The sequence below is a fragment of the Ictidomys tridecemlineatus genome, chromosome 2 (genome assembly GCF_052094955.1).
Source record: "Ictidomys tridecemlineatus isolate mIctTri1 chromosome 2, mIctTri1.hap1, whole genome shotgun sequence".
Classification (NCBI taxonomy): domain Eukaryota; kingdom Metazoa; phylum Chordata; class Mammalia; order Rodentia; family Sciuridae; genus Ictidomys; species Ictidomys tridecemlineatus.
Window position 1 is genome coordinate 223,380,585 of NC_135478.1, and position 20,656 is coordinate 223,401,240.

Here is a 20,656-nt window from a genome sequence, read left to right on the forward strand (position 1 = left end):
AAGAAATTCCATGGTGTTTTGTTTGTCTCTGAGTTGTGCCATTTTTATTTTTGCCTCTGTTACAGTTCTCATACATAATGTATCTACTTTCATAAGTGGTAAGCTCTTAAGAAGCTGTGAATACAGGCTTATTCCTCTGTTTACCATAGTGCTGCGCATACAACAAGTGCTCATTACATATTTGTTGCAGGAATAAAGGTTTCTGAGGAATCATGGAGAAATAGCACGCATATAAAGAATCAGGAGCTCCACATCATATTGAGCTGGGCCCTGCTGCAAGAGACTTAGACATCAAAGTTGAAAAATCAAGAACATAGGTTGGAGAATGTGGTCTGAGACCATCTCTATCAGATTTTGAAGGAAAAAGGCCGCGGGGCATTATGATTAAGGGTTTCCATGCAAGGCGGCTCTCTGTCAATCCATTGCCTGTGACTCTCTATTATAGGTTCTGCTGTTGAATCTGAGTTTCCTGTTGAAACCTAGATATCTTCTGTGAATTCTAATACATAACATTAAATAACTTCTTTTCAATCTTTTTAAACAAGGATTTATAAAGAAGCAGGTTATAGGGAAGTTGAAGAAACAAATTGTCGAAAGGGGCAAGGAGATGGGATAAGGTGACAGGAAAGAGTTTGTGCCACTGACATGAATGTTCCAGAACAGATCTCAACCTCACTATTTCTATAATACAGTCAAGCTATGACATTGTGCCCTGGAAGTTGTGACTCATATATTTACAAGCACGGCTCTCATTCATTGACCCTCTCCTTCCTTCCCCTTATCTACTTCAGGAATATTACCTACAAACCTAACATGGTACATCTACACAATGGAGTTCTATTCAGCCACACAAAAGATGGAATCCTGTCCTTTGTGACAGTGTCATTGGGAAGGGAGATTATTGTGTTAAGTGAAATGAGCCAGGTACAAAAAGAGAAGTACTAAGTGATAGCACTCACGTGGAATCTAACAAGACACTTCTCATAGAAGTCAGGAGGAGAATGGTGGTCACCAGAGGCTGGGGAAAGGTTGTCAGTGGTTACTAAGTTCCAGTTAGAAAACAGCAAGAAGTCCAGGAGTGCAGCTGACCAGTAGGGTGCCTGTAGACATGATTATGCCGTGGGTATTTCACAAAGCCAGAAGATAGGACTTGGAATGTTTTTACCATAAAAGGTAATGATAAATGGTGGAGAAGACAGATAGGTCTGTCCTGATTTAAATATTACACAATGTAAACATATATTGAGACATCACATGGTAGCCCATTAATATGTATAGTTTTATATGTTAAGTATCAGTTTTAAAATAAACTAAAAAAATAAGATGTTTTAGAATACTTATAAGATAGATATAATTGCCCACTTTTCAAATGGGGACACCAAGGTTCAGAAAAGTTACATTTAGTCATCACAGTTAGCTTCCTAATGCATAACTTTGAACATAAACCCTATTTTCCCCCTCTGTTATGTTTGCTCCTCTTTAAGTCGGTGGCTTAAACTATCCAGTCAGGTTCAGGGGGAAGTGTTTGAAAGACAGAACATTTTTTCTTATTAGGTGAATGTGTTTCCTTTGCTGTTGCCATGGCATTATCACAAAAACTCAAAATTGTTTGGGAAAACTCAGGACTATCCCTCTGCAACTTGGTATTGGCCTTGATAGAGAGGAAAACAGGAGAGGAACGAGATGGCCTATCTTCCATCCTTCACCAGGAGAAATCTGGCGAGGGTCTCTGTCTTTGGATAAAAGGGAAACAAAATGAATCTTGATATGCAAATGAGCCCCTCAGCTGGGTGTGAGTATCTACTATTTACTCAAAAATGGGAAACACCAGGCCTGTGATACATCATCTTCTGTGTGCTTGGCACCTTCCATCATGAATCGTATTAATCTGCTAAAACTAACAAGGATTAATTGCCTCAGTAAGGCAACCTGGCATGGAAATGATAGATTGCCCAAACAGCTTGGAATTTGGCCACTCATAAATCTCGTTTGTTTGTTGGTTTATTTCTGTTTGTCTCTTTTCCTGACAGATGTGTGCCCAATCACTGTGAGCATGGAGGGAAGTGCTCGCAGACGTGGGACAGCTTCAAATGCTCTTGCGAGGAGACAGGATACAGCGGGGCCACCTGCCACAACTGTGAGTGCCAATTTATCTCACTCTAATCTTGTAATCGCACGAGAATCGCAGGTCTTCAGCCGTGCTTTAAAGCTTAGCAGCCTGAATTATCTATACACTGCATCCCTTGATCTGAAAAGCCCAGATTCTGTTGTCGTTACTCCAAAAAAATAGTGTTGGACGTGTCAAACATGTTCCCCCGTGCTGGACGGGGGGCGGCCAGAGTCTCCAGCATTCCATATTTGAGTTGGAAGGCAGAACTTGGAGTCCCCTCTGTGTGTCTGAGCCAGGGCTGTCCAGTTAGATTGCCTGGGAAATTGTGTTAGTGTGATGTCTCTGACTGGACCATCATTTATCAATTCATCTGAGAGGGAGACAGAGTATAATTTGAACATTTAATTTCTGGACAGTGGTTGTCTCTGGTGTCAGCCCAAGTATTTGGCCCCATTTTTTCACATCAGAGAAATGAGTCAGAAAGGGGAATAAAGTCCATCAACTTATATATCTAAAGTAAAAGCACGAGGAGGGAAAACTTCTAAAAACATTAAAAAAAAAAAATCTAACATGTGCCAATGACCAGAAAAATATCTTATATCTTGTATTACATAGCTTAATCCCATATGTTTGAATACAGATTAAACTTTTAAATTCAAAGCATATTTTAAGTGAATGTTAGTTCTTTGATTGTGATATTAATTTTTCAGTAATGCACTGCCATTTTACAAAGCATCTTTGAAAATATGCTTGCCATAAAACATAGAGTGAAGGGGGTCATCTGTTGTGTGGTGTGTGTTGTCTTAAGAGAGAAGAGAGTCAACCGTCTTTCAATAACCTAAAACCCTGAAACCCTAACATCTAAGGCCTCTAATTACACAAAATCGATTTCTCTTCACTTTATTTTTAGGAAATGGCAAGCAGAACATTCTCAGAGTAGAGTCCTGGGTACAGTAAAAATGCAATATCGTTCTCTGTGATTTGCAGTAATGTGCACCAAGAAATCATGCTTAGAATGTACTGTGAGACATAAACTGAGAAAAACGTTTGAAATTTATTTTTCTTCATTTATTAATTTTTTGAGGGAAATAATGAAAGACAAGATATAAAGGGACTCTTAGAAGAACTAACATTAACAGAAACCTGTATAAGTAACAACAGACGGGAGATTCATCATCTGTAAAGCACTTAAATGTAGAAAAGAATTTAGTGAACAAAGAACAAAAATGATTAATAATAAAATTAATTAGAAAAAGACCAGGGGAGGAAGGAAGGGAGGGTAGGAGGAGGTGCTGGAGAATGAAATTGACCAAATTATGTTGAGTGCATGCATGAATATGTAACAAGGAATCCCACTAATGTGTATAATTATAGTGCATCAATAAAAGTTTTCAAGATCCAATGAATAAGAATGTGGGACACAAAAGCTTGTAAAACAAAATAAAAACAAAGACAAAAGAAAAAGTTCTCTTTGGCATCTTTCCTAAAATGGAAAGATTGTACTAGATACAATTATATCTGGTAAAAAATAAGTTATAACTCAATTATGTACCAACCACACAAAATGCTGACTTTTTGTATACAATATTCATTATTATAAAAGATGAGGCCGAAATAAATAACTTTGGTAAAAATTAGCAATCTTAATTTCACCAGTATAATTTTTTATCATATGAAAGTTACCATATTTAAATGCAAGAAATCTTGTTTCTGAAATACAACAAAGCCAAGGAAATACAGAGCAAGAATTGGTAGTGGTCACGGGGTCGCAACCTCTGTGATGGCTTTAATATTGACAATTGAAAAGCCAGTGAATTTTTAACACAGCAAAATGCATTACAAAGAAAAAGGCAGAATTGTAAAAGTACATGCTTTTGATTGAGTAGTTGATAAGAGTCATAGCTGCAGATATTAGAAATATGCTCAGTGTGGCCAACTCTAGATGTAGAAGTGGGAAATTACCTCATATTTGAGTGTTCCTTCCTACTTGCTCTTCACTCCCTTGTTACTTCTGTAAGTGGAGAACTATTCATTTTAATAATGAAAACTGGATCCCTTGCTCAATATTGTGAAGGTCAAGTGTGCACATCAATAGAGGTTGAACAGCCATATTGCATGATTCAAGAAAAGACTTGGTTTGGAAGAGTGTACCCTGCAGCTTATTAAAGGATGTTTGCTTCCTATAAAGATTTGATACATCTCTTCATATTCCCATGGAGGAGTTAAAAATCACAAGAGGTCTGGCATAGCACATAACAAAAAGATGCAATGTGTTCCATAAAGTTTGATACATAAAGTTGGATGGTTTTTCACTGTTTCTCAGTCACTGGATGCATTCCCGGCAAGAGTATTGAAGTGAAAGTCCCCATTGTCTGCTGTTGGCTGGAGGTCACCACTCAGAGTGTCCTTCTAGACAGTCATGTGACTTCTCTGGAACTTTCTCTACTCCCGTTAACGAAATGGTTATTGAATCTCTTTTGTTTCTAAAGGTCTATGAGCTGACATTTCAAGTTGCTTGTCCCATGTTGTGTGGTTTTGATCTTTGCTAGTATTACAGATTGAGAATCCCTAATTCAAAAATCCAAAATGCTCCAAAATCGGAAAGTATATAATATCTACACAAGACCTCAAATTTTCAGGTTGTGTAGCATTTTGGATTTGGGGTTTCTGGATTCGGGATGCTTAATAAGTAAAGTCTAGGCAAATATCCAAAACCAACGTAGAAAACTCTAGAATTTCAAACTTTTTAAAAAATGTTTTTATTAGTGCATTATGGTTATACGTAATAGTGGGATCATTTTGACATATTCATACATGCATGCCATGAAGTTGCTCCGTTTTAATCCCCAGTACTTTCTCTATCCCTCCCCTCCTCTCTCCCCTGCTCCTCTTCCTCTACTCCATTGGAGGAGGGACTACAGAATGAACTGGACCAAATTATGCTGTGTACATAGGAATATGTCACCGCACATTCCACCTTTGGATATAAAACACCAACTTAAAAAAGCCAATACATAAATAGAAGGAAGACTCGAAATCCTTTTGAATCCAAGTATTTGGATAGGGACACTCAGTCTATACTAAATATTTACCTTGTTTTTTTTTTCTTGCAGAAGACCAAGCATTTCTGCCAAGTAGAAATTATGCTATTTTTAAATAGTACTATGTCCCCTCCTCCCAAAAACCAGCTAACCCTGAACTTTAGTGTAACTAAACATTTGATAGAGTTTCAAGCACTGTAATTAGGCTACAAAATGCTAATTTAGCCCGTTTTCTACACTGGTCCAGCCTTGGTCAGGATGAGAGAGCAATTTCTTGAGTGACATGGGTGGACGATTCACGTCGTTTGGCTGGGTCATGCTGCTTGCCCTTGAAGTGGCTCTACCCCTTGCTCCTACCCTTGGCAACTGCAATGGACACAGTACTCACCTGAGAAGCCACCGTGGGCTTAACAGGTGATCCACAGGAGACGCCACGTGCTTCATCCTGTGTAGCACTGACATGTGTTTTTCTATTCTTTCCTTTGAGAGCCGTGTCCCTTTGCTCTGAACTTCTCAAACAATGATGTCCACATCACACAACTTGCTATTGAATTTCATATTCCCACACGTTATTTGCCATCATTGTCATGGCAGATTTGGGCTGAAAGTGAACGATTGTTTTTGTTTTTCCTGAATTGAAGAGGTAGTCTTGATGAACAGGTAGTCTAGACGCCTCTTAGACTTGTATCTAATGGTTTATTCTTTAGTTGGTCAATTCCTAGAGATCTTACTTCCAAATGTGTGGTAGAGAGGACTCAATCTTGTCACTTACGCACGCTCTGCTGAGTGGAGAAGTGCCATCCTTTGGTGAGAAAGTTCCCCAGGAGCCTTTCCCACCAGGATGGTCAGATCACAGGAGAGGGGAAGCCAGGTGCTGTCGTCCAAAACCAAAAGAGAAGCATTTGTGACAAAATGAGTATATAGGGAGTCGTTGGGGTTCGAGACTTTTAAAAATTGCCTTCTGCAAACATTCTCGGTTTCAAAGAACTGCCTCCTGCTATGTCTGAGTGTGAGATCTTGGCGGGATGACACAATCACGCTGACGAGTTTGTCGCTGGCTTATCGGTTAGTGGTGCTGACTCAGGGGCCTCACCCTCCCAGGATCTGAGGATGTCCTTCCTGAGCAAGCTCAGTGCTGACAGGCAGCTTTCCTCCCACTGTGCTGCCCAGATGCTTGCTCTAGCTCCCAAGTGTCCCTAGGCTCTGATTACCATCCTGCTCCACACGTGCGCCTTATACTTTGACCATGGTGGCCCTCATCCATACATCGACATCAGGAGGCTACCCTGTGTCTCAGGGCTTAACGGATATTCTTTCTCCTTAAGCTCCTCTCTTAGACCTCAGCCATTCTTACATCTAAAACCACTCCATGGAGAATTTCCCTAAACTTCCCCGGAATATCCTCCAAACCCTGAAAACCTCAGGCTACTCACAGAGAGTCGGGGGATAAAAGGGAATATCTCAGTATTTGACAGAGATACTCAATGTTTGGGGATGAAAATTAATAAAAAGATTTTAAGTGCCAGATATGTATTCTAAGAGAAAATACTTTTATGAAAGATGATATTTTATGAAAGGAGAGATTGTGGCCCCTATAGGTAGACATCATGTCTCAAATGATAGTAAGATGACTTGAGTGGATCTCTTCCAACTTTAAAATGATCAGATTTCCAATTCTGAAATCGAAGGTCCTGACATTGCCACACAACATATGTGTAAAATTGATACAAGCCAGGTTAGAGGAAAAATGAAATGCGCGTAAAAGCAACTATCTTACATGCTGTTGGGCGGAGCCGTTATTGGCTCATCAATTTGTAAACCATAGATTATACTACACGTTACTACTACCCAGGTGTGGTCATTTTCAATACCTCACATCATGTTATTCATAGTATTCATACCTATAAGTATTCTAATTCAAAACACAATTCTTTAAAAGAATGCAATGCTACCTGTTGTAGTCACAGTGACCTGGGGAATGAGCACGTAGATTTGCTAGAACTTAGAAACCTGTGTCCATTTGGAGCTTACTTAGTTCAAGTATCAATGATGACAACTTGGAGTTTAAATAATACCTACAAAACCAAGTGGTCACTGGATAGAATTGTGTTGTGCATCTCAAAGCTGAGATATTTAGACTTCCAGAATTGGATTCTATCCCTCAGCTATGGGTCCATCTGGCTTGCAAGGTCCTCTTTGGCTTAGCCATGTCTTTAACCTAGTTTCTTATTAGGATTGTTTTCACCCATTTGCCCCTCCAGTCCCACTGACCTTTCAATCCTTCATGCACCATCCCCATTCCCCTGCTACTTTCCCTGCCACAGGACATTGGCACATCCTCCCTTTCTACCTTGCCAGGTGCGTTTCTACTCATCTTTTCTCTCTTAGCAGGGCAGTCCCCCACCTCAGAGAAGCTTTCCTTGACTAAGCAATTAGGTCTGATTCTCTTAACTAAGACACTCATCCTCTCCCTTTCAGTAAAGGTCATGGTTTTGCCTCTGTAACTTGTGATTCTCTAATAATGCCTGACCTCTCCATTGGACTAGACCCTCTGAACAGAGTGCTGGTTTGGTTCCTTGACATGGTTTAGCCATGTCTTGTGTGATATGTACCCTTGCTACAGGGAAATCATGGAGGGAAAGGAAGCTCAAGGTGTGGAATTCCAAGCCCTAGTGTCAAATCCTCAGAGCCTCGGGCTACATGGCCCCCCTTATTTTTTTCCCACCAGCTGAGCCTCAGCAGTTCTAGAGGGATGACTGTCGACCATGTCTTTCACACTTGGGTGGATTGCCTTGAGGGGTGGAGTCAGCCTGGGCTCACTAACAGTGATGAAATGAGCAGTGGTCAGATTTAACACCCCCCAGCCCCCTGCTGTCTTGGCTGTGTGCTTCTGGACAATTCTCAACCTCTCTGAACTTAAGTTTGCTCCTGGACATTCAAGGTGACCTTGCTTATTTAGACAACATCCTTAATTTTGTTGCTGTTTTGTTTAGTGTGAGACAAGGTCTCCCTCTGTTGTTCAGGTTGGCCTTGAACTCACAATCTTTCCATCTCAGCCTCCCCAGGAGTTGGGATCACAGATGTGCCACACACCTGGCTTTACTTTCTAACTTTTAAGAACTTTTATTATTCTGCTAATTCTCAAAAAAAAATTTTTTTTTTTTGAATATCCATCATATAAGGATAATAAGCCTTGACAGACTCTTCATTCTGAATGTAGGCCAAATTTTCATATCAGTGATTCTCAAGGGAAAGATCATAGGTTGTCTTAATGTTTTTATCAATACTCTCTGAAAAGATAAAAGGCTTTATTAGCAAATATAATGGCTATACTGGCCGATGTATATGCATAAGGTGAATTTGTTCTTTCTCATCTGGCCATGGAAGTAAGCAGTCAGATCACACTTCTTTGATTCCAAGTGACGGACCCATCCCCCACATTCCATCACAACACCATGACCTACTTCAGAAGCTCAGTGTGTTCCTGTCCTTAAAGAGTGAGACACAGGTGCAGGGCCACAGGACATAGCCTGGATTCCTACCTTTTCTAAATAACTTCATTCACTGATTCGTAGGCTGAGAGCTGACTCTCTTCTCCATGCAGGATAGGTCTGGAGTGTGGGCGGAGAATGGAATAGGGCCGGGCATTATGATTTGGATGTGAGGTGTCCCCCAAAAGCTCACATGTGAGACAATGCAAGAAGGTTCAGAGAAGAAATGATTGGGTTGTGAGAGCCTTAACCCAATCGGTGAATTAATCCCCTGACAGGGATTAACTGGGTGGTAACTCAGGGCTGGGAGGATGTGGCTGGAGGAGGTGGGACATTGGGCGTGTGGCTTTGGGGTAAGTATTTTGTCTTTGGAGAGTGGAGTCTCTCTCTCTCTCTTTGCTGCCTGATCACCATGAGAGTTGCTTCCCTCCACCACATTCTTCCACCATGAGTTCAGCCTCACCTCAAGCCCTAAGGAATGGAGCCCGCCTTCCATGGACTAAGACCTTTGAAACTGTGAGCCTTCAAATAATTGTTTCTTCCCTGAAGTTGTTCTGCTCAGATCTTTTAGTCACAGCAGCAAAAAAAAAAAAAAAGCTGACTAAAACAGACGCTATGTTAAGAACCCTTCCAAACAAGTATGTGGTTTAATTAAAAATAAGCTCTCCAACCTTAATTCATTTCCATATCACTCTTACTGAGATTGTAAACTATGAATAAATTGTACCGTATGCTTACCTGGGTAGTCTCGCTTGCTTCTTTTCATGTTTATAAAACATGGATCAATGTAGGTCCATAGAAAATACCAAAACTACTTGACACTTTCAGTATTTTTAATTTTTTTTTTTTTTTTTGCAATTTAAAGCCAATTGTTTTAACTTTTCAGTTTATAGTTTCTAAATATTTACTTTCTTTGTGTTTTGCGGTTTGTTTTTTCCTTATCAAATAGACGGGTAGAAATCAGGGTGAGGAAGAAGCCACTTGGCTTCCAGTGGGGCCAGGTGGAGGGTGCAGAATGGGCACCGAGGTTGACCAGCCCTGGTGGCTTGCATGCATCCTCCTGGCCAGGAGCTGTTATTTCCCAGAGCCAGTCACTGGGGGAAAGGGAAACAGGGACAGGTGGTGTCCCTTCCTGCAGTCACACTTATTACAAAGAGAAACAATGCCCCCACAGCTCCGCTCTCTCATCTTCACCTGCCGTCTGCAGGCAAAGTGAGGTTCAGAAGTGGGAAGTGCTACCTGTGAAGCAATGTTGGAAGGGGATTTAAAGGCCATTCCATCGCTCAGCTACAACTCAATAAACCACACTGGATTAAAATAGCGCAGGTCATTTGGAGAAACACAGCCCAAGGACCTTTGCATTTCTAAGGCAGCCCCAATTTCAAATTAATCCCTTCTGTCATGCCCTGCTTTGGAACCATGGCTAAGATTCAACATAGAGAGAAAGGATTTCATTTCAGTTTTACAAAGACTCTTTCACTTGTTTCAAAAATATGTTTTTTTTTCTCTTTGAGCTTTGGCAAAAAAAAAAAAAAGTTGATCTGCAAATGCATATTAAAAAGCAATGTGTGCCACAGAGACAGATTGTGATACTGTGAACTTCTCAGAGGCTATAAAATGCTGGGCTGGGTCTTGAGGGAGTTGGCATTATTCATTAGACTCCCTTGTAGCTTGAATCCCAGTGGGTCTTATCCAAGTTTCTGAGTATAGAGAAAATGGAATAGAAAACACCCATCTCTACACATTGGTCAAGTTGGGTTATGGGGGAAAAGAATAGAGAGAAAGAGTCTATTTTAACTTGAGGATAAGGTAAGGAATTTCAGGGAAGCTTGTATCGAGTCAAAAACGGGAAAGGAGGATTAGTTAAAAATAGCATCCATCTCTCTTTGGGTCTTTTTAATTTCTCCCAAATCAAGCTGTGTTTTATTTTTATGTTGATTCTAGTCACTAAATTCTTACTGTATGTCTTTAATTTTGCAGGCTTGGTGTATAGGATCACTTCTAATTTACAGGCGATTCTGATTCATTCCATGATATTATGTGTTTGTTTTTTATGCAATACATGGTGCAAGTAGAGAAGTACACGCAAAATCCCTTTCCTTGTTGGAGTAGACATGCTAGTCAAAAAAGGAACAATAATAAATAATTAGAAAACACCAGAATAGGGGCTGGGATTCTGGCTCAGCATAGGAGAGCTCTCCTAGCATGTGCGAGGCCCTGGGTTTGATCCTTAGCACCCATAAAAATAAATAAATAAAATAAATAAAGGTATTGACAATTACAACTAAAAAATAATAAATATTAAAAAAAGAAAATACCAGTATAGCAGTAGGGGGTAAGAGATGTTTGTGTGTCAAGTTGGTGTGATAAAACAGTGTCTGGAATATGAGTGAGCACAATGTACTGCAAAGCAACTTACATCCTTCCGGAGAAAGAAGTAGCCTAAATGATGCTAAAATTTTCCAATGATGGGCTTTGGCTCTTGACTATTTCTGAAATAAGGAGAGATCATAGGATTCTAAACAATATTTAGTAATTGTTCTTGGAAAACCATGTGGACTATTTGATGTGACTCCTTCAATTGTCAACTTTATTTTTTAAATAAAAGTGATAGAAGTATTTTTGCTTTACTAAGAAAAAATACTCAGTTATTTAGTTTCGAGTTTAATCTTGGGTTTAAAAAAAACTAATTTTGAGGTTGCTTTGTGATTGTTAACCTCACATCTGGCAGAATGAGAAGCTTCCTCCCATTGTATCTCTTCCAGCTGTGACCAAAGACTGTCAGGTTTATATTCCCCCAAATCAGGATTCCTGGGTCTTGACTTTTCCTGGCACTCTCTGTGAAGTAAACTACTCAGGAGTGAATCTCATGGTTTCATACCGTTCACATTAAGAAAATATGAAAAATGAATTGGTTCCTGTTTTATTCTCTTTCTCTCTCTCTCTCTTTTATTCTTTTCACAAAATCATGATGAAGAAAAATTCACCTTGTTCTCTCTGATTCCACTTCCCTTCTTCCTGTGCAATCCCTCCTGGCGAAAGAAGCTGAGCAAAGCATGTTTGGCTTTGCTGGAATCTGGAATGAAATATTTTATCCACCTAAATTACCTCATTCTGTTATATTTTTAAGGAAAGCAAAATCTCCTATGTAAAGTATGACAGCTTCCCAGAAAATTTTGATGTTTGACTTTGGGTCGCCTCCTATCTGACTTCTTTCAAATTTTAGTGGAACATTTGATTTGCAAATCTTTTAACTTAGCCAAGTGAAATATTATAAACGGGTATGGGTCTGACTAAAGAATATCATCTTATTTTCAATGAGGGTGAGAAAGAGAACCAATGGTCTGCGGTCCCTTGGTTTCATCCTATAATTTTGTCCAAAAACGGCCACGGAAGCTGCTGTCTATAAAATGTGCCTACCCTGTTCTTGAAAGGCCTTTATTGTCACCACAGATGCCAACACAAGCATCAGGCAATGTTGGCATCTACAAAATGACTGTAATTATTCATTAACAGACGTTAAAATGTCCCAATAATGCTCTCAGGCCTAACCTGAGCCTGTGGAGACACAACTACACACCGCCGTGTGTGCCAAGTCGTGGGAGCAGCACTCTGCGCTGGGCAGAGCTGCACAGGCCCTCCAGGGACTGGACACAGGAGCCCCTCCTATAGTTTGGGCAGGGAGAAGAGAGCCTTTCCACCCCTATCGTGACCACGGAATTCAGAGCCCTGGAGAAGCCTGCGTGTTTTCCTACACGTGGCTCTCTGTCCCTGTTACCCACTGAGGGAACATCCAAACCGTCAGAGGAAAGGACATCGCTGCCCAGACTGTGCTGGCTGATCAGGGCTGCCTGTGGTCGTTGTGATGAAGGTCTGAATTCCTGAATTCAAACAACCTCCATCTGGGCAGCCCACACCGACTGCCCTGCAAGTCCCCAAGCTCCTCCAAAGTACTTAGTACTTTGTTGATTTGTTGCCCAGAGGGACTGTTCTCATCCTCCGTGTAACTCTTTGAATTAAGCTAACTATGTGTGAGAGAAAAGAAAGTATCCTGCACTTCTCTCTACGGGAATGAGATTTTCAAAGATAAGGACTCTCCTGCCATCTCAAGGCCCAGCACTCCGGGGAGAGAAGTCAGACGTCCTTGAGTGAGCCAACCCAGCCTGCTGCTTGGATGCTAAGGGGGTGCCTGCTGCTCTGTGATTACCACTCCCGTGGGAAACCCAAGGTACTGTGCAACACCCCGCTCTCCTCAGTTGGCCACAGGGCCAGTCAGCCACAAGCATCATCCTGAGAGCGCTCAAGAGGTACAGGGCTGGGCAGGTGGTGCCAGAGTGAGTCCCCCTTCTCCTCTGTGACACCCTCTGGTCTGACAGCCCACTGTTGCTGGACAGAACCCAGATCTGCCCTATCCTGCAACTTCTGCTTTAACTCAAGACCATCACTACCATTTCACTGCAAAGAGATCATCGGAGCTTTGTTTCTACACTCTAAACTGTGCTTTGGGGCTAACACAAATTTTAGAAATCAAAATGGTGGAACTGACTGACTCACAGGGCAGAAATATAATGAGGAATGGAGACTGATCGAGAAACACAGGAATTGTTATTAGCGATCGTTTCATTTATTTATTTTGCACAAGAATATTTATTAATAGAAAACATTGGCTCACCTCTTATGGATTAGACGCTGAAAGACCTTGAAGATCCTAAAAACATGTTCCAGTAAAACCCATGTGTTTTATCTCCTCTGCTCCAAGCACTTCTGAGGGATGTTGAGTTGGATCTCAGCTCCTACTCCTCCGGTCCTCCTCCCCTCACTCCGTGCTTCCCGTTCACGGCCTCTCCTGAGGTGAGATCAATAGTTGTGAGGCCTTAAATTCTACCCCATGTGGTTACTTATCCAAGGAATGGGTTCACTCTGACGTTTGATTAACATCAATTTCACACATGGGATCAAACAAACAAAAAAAAAAACCCACACAAACTTCATCTACATAAACTGTAATTTTCATGCTGGGATCATTTAGTTTCCAGCAGTCTTACTATTTATTAGTTGAAGAAAATTGTGTTTTCATTGTGCTTTCTTAATTAGGAAGCCCAGTGGAAAATCATACTTGAAATTTGAGAAACCTTTAGCTTTTTAGAAGTGGAATAAGGAGAACTTTGATAATTGGGATACTGGACTTAAAAAAATTAAAGATAATATAGGATTTCAAGGAGGAGGAGTCTAGTAGATATGTTGAAACACTGAATGATGTTGTGGCATATCACAGAGCTAATTCCTGAAAAATCAGACTAAAATTCTGCCTTCTTATGGTCTCCTTACCAAGAGGCCAACTCCTGAATTCCATCCTGGGTTTCTTCCCAACTAGGTGGCGACCCACGACCTTCCACCCAAGAAGGAGGAGGGACGTTGGCCAGGCGTTGGTGCGGTGGGCAGACAGGGAGGGAGAGTTCCTGCCTTTGGATTGCAAGGCCAAGTGCAGGGGTTTCCAGCTCTGTGCTCTCCACAGCCTGAATATGGAGACAGCAAGGGCTCTCTGCCTGTCTCAGGTCATCCCGAAGATCGTGGAAATGCAGTTTGGAGCATTTAGGAATTTATCTTTTTGAAGAACATTGATTTCCTGCCTTAGACTTAAATATATATTTAGGATCAAAATGTATTTTTAAAGTAAAATCAAAAGATTAGGTTTTGTTTTTCCAAGCAAACCCAGAGTTAGATGAAAGCAAATGGCTGTCAACAGGAGTGACTCGTATCATGCCTCTTGGGGACATGAAATGAAGGCTCTGTAAGCTACCGCAGGTGTCTGCTCCTTTCTCCTCTGTGATGAAAGACATTCCGTGTGTAAGAAACAATGAGAAAGATTATGAATCAGTTATCAAAACTGGTCGAAGGCAAAGGCACAGATGCCTTTACATTTAAAATATTAATCAAAATAAATAAATGAAATATTAATCAAAATAAATAAATGAAATATTACTAAAAACACAGCAGTCGGATCTCTTTCACATCATCAATAATACAAAGATGAACACATCGACAGCTCTTAACACCAGATAAATCCCAAATAAACATCAAATCACATGATGCACACTTACTGTAGCACACCTCATACCAGCCTCTGTCATCGACATTCACCAGGCTGACAACCCACTGGAAGGACTCAGGGCAGGGAGCATGACTTCACTCTGAACATGGTTTACCTTATTGCTCATTATCTGCTCAGCATTAGTTAGATTTTTGAGCAAGTGAATTATAATCGATGGCTACATGCCTAAACACAGCCACATGAACACACTCCCCCAACCCCCGGCATACCTCTCAAATGATAAAAATGATAAGTTTAACAGGCTCTGACCAGATAAAGTCCTCTGCTGTATAACAGAGGGCCTCCTTTGAGATATGACATTTTTTCTTTGTTTCTAAGGCAGAGACTCATTTTCTTTTCATATGATTCTGATTAAGATATTTGGTATATTTTCTTCATGTCAACTTTTTTTTTCTATAGAAAACATTATGACACTTGTAAATTCATGTTAGGATTATTCTAATACCAAAGCCAGAGAAGGACCGTATAAGAAAATAAAATTACAGGTCAATATCATTGAAAAGCACATATGCAAAAATCCTCAGCAACATACAATTTGCACAGTAATCAAACCCCTCCATCAATTGTGACTTGTCCCCATGGAAGGATGACGCAGCATATGGAAATCAGAAACATCCCATTAACTGAAGGAAGGACAAAATTACATGATAAACAAATGCAGAAAAAGCATCTGACAAACTCCAGGCTCTTCTCATGAACGCAAAATACTCTCAGTCAGTTAGGTATGGAAGGCATGTTCCTCTACACAGCAAAGGTCGGTATGACAAGCCTCCCGCTGATATCATACTCAACAGAAAGATTTCCTCCAAGATCGGGAACAGCACAAAGACACCCACTCTTACCTCTTCTGTTCAGTATAGCACTGGAAGTCTAGCCAGAGCAGTTAGGCCAGAAAAAGAAATAAAAGGCATCTAAAGCACAAAGAAAGAAGCTAAATTGTCTGTGTGTAGGTGACATGATCCCATGGTTAGAAAACGCTAGACTCCTCCAAAAACAGAACTAACAAACAAATTCAGCTAAGTTGAAAAACACAGAAATCGTCATGCAAAATTCAGTAGTCTTTCTTTACCCCAGCCATGAAATATCAGAAAAAAGAAATAGAAAAGACCGTCTCATTTATAATAAGATCAAAAATTAAATAGCACTAATTTAACCATGGAGATAAAAGACTTGTACACTTAAAACTATAAAACACTGACACAACAAATCAAAGAAGATACAAATAGATAGAAAGATATCCCATGTTCTCGGGGTTAAAAGAATTAATCCTGTTAAAATCACTACAATACCCAAAGCAATCTCTAGATTCAATGCAACCTCCATCAAATCCCAATGGCATTTTTCATGGAAATAGAAACTACAATCCCCAAATTTGTATGAACCACAGAAGGTCTTGAGTAGCCAAAGTAATCTCAAGGAAGTAGGAGAAATATAGGGATATCAGACTACTTAATTTCAAACAATATTGCAAAGCCATAGTAATCAAAACAGAATGGTACTAGCATCAAAACAGATCAACAGAACAGAAAAGAGATGAGAATCTATAAATCACCCCACAAACATAAGGCTAACCAATCTTTTACAAGGGCCTTATGAACATACAATGGATAAAAGACAGACTTTTTAATAAACAGTGCCAGAAAACTAGATATCCACATGCAAAAAAAAAAAACAGAATAAAATAAAAATCTTATATTGCTTACAAAATTTATATTGCTTACAAAAATTAACTCAAAATGGGAATAAGGTTAGCTCAGTGGTACAGTACTTGCCTGGCATGCATGAGGCCCTGAGTTCTCTCTCTGGCACCACAAAAAGTGAAATAACTCCAAATGGATGAAAGACTTAAAGGTAAGACCTGAAACCCTAAGATCCTTAGAACACATTTGTGTGAAAGCCCCATGGATCGGCTTGGCAATGGTGTTTTGTTAGTTTGGGATATGACTTCAAAAGCTCAGGCAACGAAAGTTAAAATAAACAAGTGGGACCACATGGAACTTAAAAGCTTTTGCACAGCAAAGAAAACAATAAAGAAAGTGCAAAGACAACCTATGAAAGCAAAGAAACTATTTTCAAACCTTGTATCTTGTGGGGGGCTTTATGCCCCAAATATACAAGGGCTCGTTCACCTCAAATAACAGAATTAATAATGCAGATGGACAAAGGACCCAAATAGGCTTTTTCCAAAGAAGATATGCAACTGTCTAGGAGTTACATGAAAATCTGCATCACTTATCTTTAGAAAAATGCCAATCAAACCACAATGAGATATAATTTTACACCTTTGAAGATGGCTATTATAAAAAGACAAGAGATTAAAATGCTGTTAAGGATGTAGGCAAAAGGAACCCTTGAATTTTGCTAGTGGAAAAATAAACTCATAGCGCCATTATGGAAAACAATATGAGTCCCCAAAAAATCAGCATTACTATGGGATTCAGTAATCCCACTTCTGGATATAAATCTAAAGAAAATGGATCAGTACATCATTGAAGTAATATCTGAACTACTGTGTTTACTGCAGCAGTCATCACAGTAGCCAAGCTCTATAAACAACATACTCTTCAGTCACTAACACCTAAGTGTCAGTTGATGGATGAATAGAAAAAGGAAATATTTTACACACACACACACACACACACACACATATGCACATGCACATTCACACACTTAAGGAATATCACTCCGCTGTACAAAAGGAAGGAAATTCTTGCTTTTGCAATGACATGATTGAACCTAGTGGGCATTGAGCTAAGTGAAGTAAACCACAGTGAAAAAGACAAACACTGTCTGGTACCACTGCATTTATTGTTTTTTTTTTTTTCTTTTCTTTTCTTTTTTATTGGTTGTTCACAACATTACAAAGCTCTTTGTTCTGTACCATGGCTCTATGTTTCTGTTTTATGCCAGTACCGTGCAGTTTTTGTCACTGTATGTATGTGACAAATTCAGGTATTATGATGCCACCAACATTGCTTTTTGGCTTGGTATTGCTTTGACTATTCTGGATCTTTTATTCTTCCAAATAAACTTTAGGACTGTTTTGTTTTGTTTTATTGTTTTAAGGATGTCATTGGTATTTTGATGGAGACTGCATTGAGTCTGTGTATTGCTTTTGGTAGCATGGCCATTTTAACAATATGAATTCTGCCCATCCATGAACATGGGAGGTCTTTCATCTTCCAGTTTTTTCTTCAATTTCTTTCTTTGGTGTTCTATGATTCTATTGTAGAGGTCTTTTACCTCCTTGGTTAGATTTGTTCCTAAGTAATCCTTGAGAATATTGTGAATGGAACCATTTTCTTGATTTGAATCCTTTTCCAGCAAATTCATCATAGAGTAAAGGCATGAATTTTTGGATATTAATTTTGTCTCCTGTCACTTTTTATTCTTCTCTTCTGAAATCTGTCTTCTCCCAAAGTGAAAATGATTTCTCTTTTTCAAAAGAAAATGTCCATAGCAATTAGCATCCGTATGATTTATCTGCCATTTGTACACTTCCGTTTCTTTACTTTTCCTTTTAAAAAAATTTAATAGTTCTTTCCTTCTAGAATGTAAATCATGTGAGCCTTGGAAGTATTCTACATTTTATAAAAACTTGAAGTCTGTCTTTGTTAATTAACTTTTAAATTTTGAACACATGCTGCTGGTTGAAAGAAAGTTATTAAGAACAGAGAGGGATGTATGTTAAGGATTGAACTCAACATTTTTCCAAATTGCAAGTGAAGAAGATATTGCTGGTCCATTTTATAGATTAAAAAACAGGGGTTCAGAGTATATGACAGAGCAAGATCTCAATCCATTCCCTGTCCATTTCATGAAACCTGTGCTTCCCACACTTCCCGCCTCTGGCACAGTTTGATAACCCTGAGAATCTACAGGTTCTCCCTTGGAGAATTAGGGAAGGCGGTCCTGGGAGTTAGCTTCCTATTGTGGATTTTATAGAGGAGACTCATCCTAAAGTTCCCACCTTGTTCCTGCTAATGTTTCTCAGACCGATAGCAGCTTCTGTGAGAGCAAGTTTAAGGACCTCTGGGAAAAACAGAGGGACACACAGTTTTTACTTCTAGGTGTAGATGAAAGCCCAGGACTCCACAGGATCCCAGCAGCAGTTTATTTCCTGCTTAATAAACATAATAGAAAATCATTAAGAAAGTTGGAAACCTCAGAGAAAGACTTATTGCAATTATCTTAAAATCTGCAGTTTAACTTGTTTTTACACTAGTATAAATATATTTGAAAATAATACTGTATGTATAACTATATACACATACATATTTGTGTGTATGTGTGCGTGTATATCCTTTATTTGCTTTTTCTTTCTCTCAACTAAGTAGACTATTGCCTTGTAAATCAGAAAAGCTCATTTTCCAGGCCACGTTGATTCATGGAAATCTTTTTTGCAGCCTCATCATTTTTGCCCACCCTCATTAAATATGCAAGCACACACACACACACACACACACACACACACACACACAATGATGCAGACATCAGCAAGTGATCCGAGCCTAACATTTCCAGGCCAACTTTCTTTAACCTAGTTGCTCATTCATAAAAGTGCTGATGGGATGCACCTCCCACACAGACTCCCGCCCCTGGTGGGAGTCCAAGGGCTGTGAGGCTCTGTGGGCTCCTGACTCCAAAACAATTCCCTCAGCACTTTCCTGACATAATTAATGGTCTTGATGTACAAACCCAGAATAAAATAGAATTAAAATCCAAAGTTAATTTCAAGCTCCATTAGAAATTAAAGGTGTTGGGAAAGAAATCAATATTTGCCCAGTGCAAAATGACTAAATTCAAAGCAATTAATTCTATTATTTTCTAACTTCTAAAAACTATACAGGGGCCTTCAAACTAAAAAATGTTGCCACACTCACACATATCCACAATGTGTGACTAGAAATAATGAGGATGGATTCCAGCAGCAACATGCAAAAATCTATTTTGCTACTTTATAGCCACACAATGTAGTATACACTCTAAACAGTGTCTTAAAATAGGGCCAATTATTCTGTAAAATTCGTGGCTATTTCCAGCAATTATCAACATTCCATTGTAAATCTGAGAGGATTAAGGGCTAGAAACAAGGCAAAAAAGCAAAAAGATTTATTTAAATGGAATAAATATATCCATTTTCCTTAATTTTACTTTCTCCTTCTCTGGCTTCTTTTTATGTGATGCCATAGATTCCCAAACAAATGACTTTAAAACACTGTAGTTCCCGCTAGTTTAAAGCTTTTTGCAACCTGTAGAGCTGTAGGTCATCAAAGACATAAAACTAAGACTCGGTAGAAGCTTTTTCATGTCAGAATCATTGCCACAGACTCACTGCAGCAGTCCTTTGGGGAAAGCCTGGATCTTTGGCAGGTCCAGAAAGATCAAAGTCAAACTGGCCTGAATCAGCCCTTGTGATGGGAACCTGTCACTTGCCCCCTTCACCTGTCAAGAGGGGCCTCGTGGGGAACAGCTCCGGCACCACTTCCGTGCCAGCTGTGGGGGTGAATCGTGGTAAGAGAACACCTAGGATCGGACCTCACATAAAGAGAGGTTGGGAGCCCTGCTTTAACCTTCTCCTCTGTGATAAAAATAGTCAACATGATGAAGGACTGAAATCAACAGAAGCAGACAAGCCAGGAAGGCAGACCATTCTGACTCATCCGCGAGAGGAAACAGAGCCGTCATTAGCAAAAGACTTCAAGACTCTGGATTTTGACACATTGTTCCAATGGCTAATCGTCAACCCCGTTTAAAACTGGAATCTTAAAATGCTGCCGGGGCATCCTTTCCTTGAAGGTGCGGCCTGTCTGACCCACCGACATGAAGTCGTGTTTGCAGGGTGAGCTGCCCGGCCCACTGTCTATCCACCGTCTACTGTGTTCACACTTGCTGTAATAAC

At 39.9% G+C, this 20,656-nt stretch overlaps 1 protein-coding gene across 1 annotated transcript in view; it reads left to right on the top strand.

Moving 5' to 3' along the window:
* The window catches only part of Cntnap2 (contactin associated protein 2), a 1,898,037-nt gene that overhangs the window by 1,144,397 nt on the left and 732,984 nt on the right, over window positions 1-20,656 (top strand). Inside the window, exon 11 of the mRNA XM_005326627.5 lies at window positions 2,031-2,137. Within this exon, the coding sequence (XP_005326684.2) occupies window positions 2,031-2,137 (107 nt within the window). The remainder of the gene's footprint in view (window positions 1-2,030; window positions 2,138-20,656) is intronic.